Source organism: Rhincodon typus, chromosome 36 (genome assembly GCF_021869965.1).
Source record: "Rhincodon typus isolate 14 chromosome 36, sRhiTyp1.1, whole genome shotgun sequence".
NCBI lineage: Eukaryota > Metazoa > Chordata > Chondrichthyes > Orectolobiformes > Rhincodontidae > Rhincodon > Rhincodon typus.
In genome coordinates this window covers 1,670,966-1,678,956 of record NC_063367.1, presented here as the reverse complement: position 1 = coordinate 1,678,956, position 7,991 = coordinate 1,670,966, and the positions used below count along the sequence as shown (strand labels likewise).

The following is a 7,991-nucleotide window of genomic DNA, read 5'->3' as shown; positions in this document are numbered from 1 at the left end:
GTAATTAGTTTAGTACTATCTGGACCATCACCATCAAATTCTCTTGCCAAAATCGGACTTTTCACCTCTCCCTCTCCTCCTTTACAGTACTGCTTAAAACCTACTCTAACTAGAGTTAGAGGTGTACAGCATGGAAACAGACCCATCGGTCCAACTTGCCCACGCCAACCAGATATCCTAAATTAATCTAGTGCCATTTGTCTTCATTTTGCCCATATCCCTTTAACCCTTTCTATTCATATACCCATCCAGATGCCTTTTAAATGCTGTAATTGTACCAGCCTCTGGTAGCTCATTCCATACATGCACCACCCCCTGCATGAAGAAGTTGCCCCTTTTATACCTTTCCCCTCTCACCTAAACCTATGCCCTCTAGTTCTGGACTCCCCCACCCCATGGAAAAGACCTTGGCTATTCAACTTACCTATGTCTCTCATGATTTTATAAACCTCTAAAGTCACCCCTCAGCCTCCGAAGCTCCAGGGAACATAGCCCCAGCCTATTCGGCCTCTCCTTACAGCTCAAACCCTCCAACCCTGGCAACATCCTTGTAAATTTCTGCTGAACCCTTTCAAGTTTCACAATATCTTTCCCATAGCAGGGAGACCAGAATTGAATGCAGTATTCCAAAAGTGGCCAAACCAACGTCCTGTACAGCCACAACATGACCTCCCAACTCCTATAGTCAATGCACTGACCAAGAAAATGCAAGCATACCAAAAGCCATCTTCACTATCTGACTCCACTTTCAAAAGAACTATGAACCTGCACTCCAAGGTCTCTTTGTTCAGCAACACTCCCCAGGATTTTACCATTAAATGTATATGTCCTGCCTCAATTTGCCTTTCCAAAATTCAACACCTCACATTTATCTAAATTAAACTCCACTGCAAATCCACACCCCACCAGCCTATCTGATCAAGAACCAGGTAGCCTTCTTCGCTGTCCACTACACCACCAAATTTGGTGTCATCTGCAAACTTACTAACCATCCCTCCTATATTCACATCCAAATAATTTATATAAATGACAAAAAGCAGTGGATCCAGCACTGATCCTTGTGGCACACTACTGGTTACAAGCCTCCAGTCTGAAAAGCAACCTCCACCACCACTCTCTGTCTCCTACCTTCAAGCCAGTTCTGTATCCAAATGGCTAGTTTTCCCTGTATTCCATGCGATCTAACCTTGCTAATCAGCCTATCACGCAGAACCCTGTTGAATGGCTTACTGAAGTCCATATAGATCATGCCCACTGCTCGCTTTCAACAATTCTCTTTGTTACTTCTTCAAAAAACTCAATCAAGTTAGTGAGACACGATTTCCCACGCACAAAGCCATATTGACTATCCCTAATCAGTCCTTGCCTTTACAAATACATGTAAGTCCTGTCCGTCAGGATCCACTCCAACAACATGCCCACCACTTGGACAGGTGAGCCTGACCTAAGCATTACTAATACTTCCTTCTGTGAATCCCATCAATTTTTGAACAAATACACTTCTATGAACCGCCTTAGTTCCTTTCTCAGTGAGATGTTCCATGTAAATTGATTGGTGAGATTGATTGATGATATTGACGATAAACATTGAGGGTCGAGATCACTCCAGCAAGATGCTGAACATTGAGCAAATGTTTCTTCTTAGGCTCTCCCCATCTTCAATAAATGATTGGGTGACTACATTGTCTGATTTCATACTCATCTGGCTATGGAAGGCCTCATTTCTCATAAGCTACTTTTGCCAATTTACAGTTGGACAGTTACAGGGACACATTACTGGGTTTGTAATGTGATTTACATCTACGGTGCATAATAAGTACCGAATGAGTACAAATACGATTAGGCATTTCTGTCAGGGATGTTTTCCCTGTGAAGACTCTTAGTTATAAGTGCCATGGTACATTTTATGGATAAGATGGTGATTTCTCAGAGAGCTCAGCAATTTCTTGAGAGAGTTCGGTGCTTATTTGTCAGATGGCAGTTTGTTCTCTCCCGATTTTCAAGAGCCCTCTCCTTATATATTTTGGATGACATATCAAAGTTCTTACAAGAGCATTGGTCCGAGATTGTCAAAACCATCAGATTTAAATTCAAATCGGCTTTCAATCGTTAAGTGCTTGCTTAAATTAATTGGCTGATTCCAGCTAGTTGCCAAAACAAGCCTAAGGTTTCCATTCACACAACCAATTGATACATGTTTCAATTTCAGAACTGGCTGTACCTGTTCAGCTGCTCAGACACATTTTTGTTTAAACCTTTGAGCTTAGAAAAGCACATCACCTCTTAAAGGGACTACGCACTCTTCCCCCACCTTATTTCTTTTTTGTAAACAAACGAATTCTAGCTTCCTACCTTCCAATTCATGATTGCTCTACACAACTTTGTAAAGAGAAAGATAGTTGTTTATTAAAACATAGTGAATAATTAAATTTTAAGTCTAATTTAGAAACATCACCTAGCAAATAAAGAAAACAGTCACAGAACTCAGCCAAGTCTGAAATCACTACATCTCAAAAGTTGCAAAAATCAGTCAAAACACTGACAGAACATTTACAGCACTTCCCTTCTTTTGCAATTCTCAAGGTTAAACTTAAAACCTTTAAGTTATACTGCACAGAACTTTCCAAGTTGAATCACTCACACTATGGCAAACTCAGATTAAGGAAAAGTTGAAATACATATGTCCAACACAGACAGCAGACGGCAGAGATACCGTGACTGAGACACATGGCTGGATTTCAGCTGGTTCCCATTGCTCGACACTTGGCAGCAGTGGATCTCTCCAACCCAAGTATGGGCCACAGATCCTCTAAACACCACTTGCAGCCTCGCATTTTTGACAAGGAAATGGTATGGTTCAGAATGTATACAACACAAACTGTTCCACATGATATTGTTTTTTCCTTGCGTTCTTTGAGCTTGTACCTGTACCTTTTTTTTTTTAAAATTAAGTTGAGCAACCTGGATGAAGGGAATGCAGAATGCAAGCTATCGTAAAGGCTAAAAAGCATTAAATCAAGAAGTGTTAGTAATACCAAGATACCATCTTGAAGATTCAGAGAGCAAGTAATGACTGAGGGAGATCAGCAACTCATGGGAAAATAATAAATTTGGAGCAGTGTCTTCATTTCAGTTCAACAGCAACTTGGATGAGGGGAAGAGAAAAATATTTGTAATGTTCATGACAAAGCAAAAGATTTAGATAGTGAGATGTTGGAGGCTATCCATGACAGAATATTCTTCTCCTACACCCCATGATCAATTCTACTCAAAACGTTAAGCATTCACTAATTTCCGTATTTATTGCAGTGTACGTTAGCTAAATAATCAAGTTGGCAGTGAGATTTACAGTACGCATGCAAAATTGATGACAATTAGCATTTAAACACTAAGAAATATACAATGGACCTTAAAGCCAATGGTTAAGACAATTAATCTTCATTTCACACAAAAATCAGGTACAAATACAGCACAGTCAAAATACCTTTGCTTCCAGAGCTTTCTCCCTAATTTCAGCATTCCGCTTAAGTGCTGACAGTTCCAGAATCTCCTTGTTAAGGAATTTGTTCTGTGTCTTATAACCCTGAAGACTGTCCTAGAGAAAGAAATGAGAATAATGGATACTTTGAAAATATGGCATTCCATCATAGACAAATTGAAATAACAAATAATAGAAAGCAATGTGCGCATGTATGTTGGAGGGGCAGGAAGGAAGAAAAAAAAGAGAACAAAATAATGCACAGATCACACCACTTAGGTTTTCTAATCAAGGATCAGAAAGACTGATTTCTCATGTGCCTGTGAGCAGAATACAATTAAACATCTGTGCCTCTGTAGTGTTTCAGCTTTCTTCAAAACCTAGGTAAAGGTAAAATTGCGATAGTTCCAGAGGACCACAGGAAGAGAGACAATGGGAGGGGAGTTTAATCTGAGGGTTAGCACGCCTCAGGCAAGGGGCAACTGAGAAGGTGGGATCTTCATGGTAACCTCAGCTGGCTCAGGAATTGAACCTGCGCTCTTGGAGCTAGCTTGCATCGCAAATACCGTCCAGTCAACCGAGTTAACTGATCAACAGTGAGTAGAATGATATATATGTCTGAACAAAAACACACATCAGTCTGGATCCCTCCCAATACTCATACATGTATACTAAATGTATAACAAATGGGTGAAAGCAGATTAATTAAAAAAGTTGGGGGAAGGGGAGTCAGCTTGCATTTGACAAGCTATACAAGATTGACACAGAACCAAATTTGCCATGTTTAAACAACCAGCTTTTGTTCTCAGTTGCATAACTCAAATCAAAACTTGGAGACAAAAGCAATGCATAGATTTTCAGACAGCCTTCAATAAAGGTGGCACACTGTAGATTTGTGACAAAAAGGTCAAAGAGAGTGTGATAGATAGCGAACTGATTCCAAAAAAGTAAATGGAAACAGATGGTAATTCAGACTGTTGAAGATGAAAGTGGTGCCCAACAGTTCCTATAGAAATCATTATTCACTGTTCACATAGGTTAAGCTCAACAATCAAGTATAATTTCATAAAACACAGATGTCATCAAATTGGGGAATGCTGAACACAGCAGCAAAATACAAGACTATATTAAACTTTTAGGGTATGAGTGCAATTGGCAAATAAAATAAAGTGTGAGGCGTAAGAAAGAGATGATATACTCCTTAGAAAACAAATTGAGTAAGCAAAAAGAGTTGCAGATGCAGATTCATAAAATTAAGAGCAGCAAAACAAGTGAGTCATAAAAGTATAACCTCTCCAGATTAGTAAAATTCCATATAAATACATTTTAACAAAGAGAAGCTTTATTAAACATATATTGTTAGACTATGTTCAAAAACACTTCTATTTAATATTAAAATTCATTAGTCACAGGTTTAGAAGGATGAACCATAAATACAAGATAGCCACAAATAACTTTAATAGGAAATTTATGAGAAAGGATTTAACCCAGATGAAAATATGGAACTTGCTACATACGGGGTGGCTGAAGCAATTAGCACAGACACATTCAAGGGAAGCCAGACAAGTATATGGTGGGGGTGGGTGGGGGAAGGGGGAAAAAGAAGAATATTTGGAGGAATGGCCTTCTCCTGGTCCTATTTCTTATGATATGTTACAGGTTGAGATAATCAGGCAGGAGGGGGGCGTTGATGAGGAGCAGAAAATCCTGCATAGAAATATTGGGGAAAAATAGGCCCGTAATGCTGTAAATCCAAGGTGGAGTTCTCCTGTTTTTCAAATGATTTACAGGGTGAGGAGGATAATCAAGTTTTTTTTTAAAAAAGAGATATCCACTTTGTTTGTGGCCACAACTGACAGTTTTATAATAAGGTCCAAACATCAGAATCATTTGATACCTTTAGAGTATCTAACTCTTGAAGTTCCTTGTACACAGAGGGTGCTAGAGTAGATCCTGAGCAGACACCAGGAGGCGAGTGCATGTTCTCACATTCATTGAGCTGCTGTGATAATTTCATAATCACTTCATCTTTGGCTTGAATGGTTTCTCTGAACATGTTAAGCTGGTCATTCAGCCCAGTAATTTTATCTTGAAAAGCTTTTAATTCTTGCTCCATGTGGTCTTTCTGTTGGTTAATGTGATCCAGCTGATTGTTGAGGGCCTGTATCTGGTGGTCTTTCTGCTGCAAAAACTGAGACATTCCTTCATCCACTGAGGCACCAGTGTTGAGTAAATATTTTTCCTGCTGGGAATGTTTCAATGTTTGCTGTAACAGTCGCACCAACTCCTTTGAAAATAATCAAATGTCAGACAGTTAATTGACCCTAATCCAACAGGTTTATGTAATTGATAAATTGATAGAATTATTAACTACTCTATTGTAATCAATAGATCAGAACTGATATTCCACACAACGATTTGTACTTATTTATTACCACTTTTAGCCTAATGCAAGAGGTTTCACAGACCAAATACTTGGTCAAAGATTTTAAGGAAAGTCTTAAAAGAAGAAAGGAGGACAGAGGGGTTTAGCAAGGGAATTTCAGATCAAGAGGCTCAAGCAGCAGAAGGCAGTCAGCAATAGTGGAACAGCTGAAATCAGGGATGCTCAAGATGTCAGAATTAGAGCAGCATGGATATCCAGAAAAGTTGGAGGGCTAGATGAGACTGCAGAGATAGGAAAGGGATTAGAAAGAAGGGTGAAAATTTTAAAATCAATGCGCTGTTTAACCAGGAGGTGCAGACAAGAGTTCCAGCAGCAGATGAGGCCAGAATCAGGTAGTGAGACTGAGTTTGACTTTCAGGAGAAATGCTGGAAAGCAGTTCTACATGCAAAGAGCAGTGGAGGTTTGGAACACACTGCCTCACATGGCTGTCGATAATAATTCAATTATTAAATTTAAATCTGAAATAGATATATTTTTATTAAGCAAGGGTATCAAGAGATATGGGGCCAAGGCAGGCAAATGGAGTTAGGCCACACAACAGCCATATTCTTCTTGAATGAAGATGCAGGATCAAGGGCTCAATGGCCTACTCTTGCTCCTATGCTCCTACCATTTGTTAAAATCATGGCTGATCTGATTGAGGATTTGAGGTTACAACCTAACCTTTCATCAAAACCTCTAAATCCCTTGTTAGCCAAGAATCCACCCACCTCTTCCTTAAAAATACTCAATTACTCTGCCTCTACCATTTTCTGCAAAAGTTGGGTCCACAGACTCAAGCATCAGAAATATATATCCCTCATTTCTATCTTAAAGCAGAGACCTCTCTCTTATTTTTAAACTGTATGACCTAGCTCTAATCTCTACCGCATGGGGAGGCATCCTTTCAGCAGCCACCCTATCAAGTTCCCTAGGCATCACACTGATGCCAAAAGTATGCAGGTTATTACTTATGCCTCCCTGTCCACAAACCAAATCTACTGACAGATTGCCCTTTTGTGACGATTGAATATATTGGATTCTTTTCAAAGATAACTTGTAAAAGTATTTGGCATTGCCAAACTGATATGAAACTTGCAGAAAAATGTTTTTGGAATCTTTCAGTTCTTTCATGATGTTCATGAAGGTGTATTTCATGCTTGCATCAGATGCAATTATTTAACAAACACTTATCAACAGCCTTAATAATTTATCAAATCACAACTCTCAATTGGATTTGGTCTAGATTCTCATGATAGCGTCGTAGAACATAGAAATGGGCCCTTCCACCTATCTTGTCTATGCTGACCAACAAACACCAAACTACAGTAATCCCATTCACCTGCATTTGATCCATAGCCTACTACACCCTGATATTTTAAGTACTCATCCAGATGCTTGTTAAATGTTACAAGTAATTGCCTCCATCAGCCTCTCAGGCAGCACCTTCCACATGTGTACCACCTGCTAGGTGAAATAATTTTTTCTCGGATGTCTTCTAAACTACATGCTCTTCACTTTAAACTTATGCCCTCTGTTCTTAGAAACATCTGCCATGGGAAGAGAGTCTCAAGATCTCTCAATTTTGTATGCCTCAATCAGATAAGGGGAACAGACAGACATTTCTGCCAAGGAGACTCCAGGATGACTTGCTGCCTTCCTGATACCAGAGTCAGGGATATCAATGAACAGTTGCAGGGCATTCTGAAGGGGGATGGCAAGCAGACAAAGATCTTGGTACATATTGTTACCAACAACACAGGCAGAAAGAGGGATGAGGTCCTGCAAGCAGAATTTAGGAGGCAAGGATGTAGATTATAAAACAGGACCCAAAAGGTAATAATCCTTGGATTACTTCTGGTCCCACATGCAAGTTAGTATAAAGTCAGAAATCACATATCACCAGATTATAGTCCAACATGTTTATTTGAAATCACAAGCATTCACAGCGCTACTCCTTTGTCAGCATTCCGAAAGCTTGTGATTTCAAATAAACCTGTTGGACTATAACCTGGACAACAAGGTGCAGGGCTGGATGAACACAGCAGGCCAAGCAGCATCATAGGAGCAGAGAGGCTGACGTTTCA

The 7,991-nt window shown here is 39.6% G+C and overlaps 1 protein-coding gene across 1 annotated transcript in view; it reads right to left on the bottom strand.

Moving 5' to 3' along the window:
• The window catches only part of LOC125487075 (TBC1 domain family member 2B-like), a 20,019-nt gene extending 12,758 nt beyond the window's left edge, over positions 1 to 7,261 (bottom strand). Inside the window, exons 1-3 of the mRNA XM_048617019.1 lie at positions 7,247 to 7,261; positions 5,376 to 5,765; positions 3,485 to 3,595 (exon numbers count right to left, since the gene is read on the bottom strand). Of these exons, the coding sequence (XP_048472976.1) occupies positions 3,485 to 3,595; positions 5,376 to 5,765; positions 7,247 to 7,261 (516 nt within the window). The remainder of the gene's footprint in view (positions 1 to 3,484; positions 3,596 to 5,375; positions 5,766 to 7,246) is intronic.
• Positions 7,262 to 7,991: the final 730 nt, after the last annotated feature.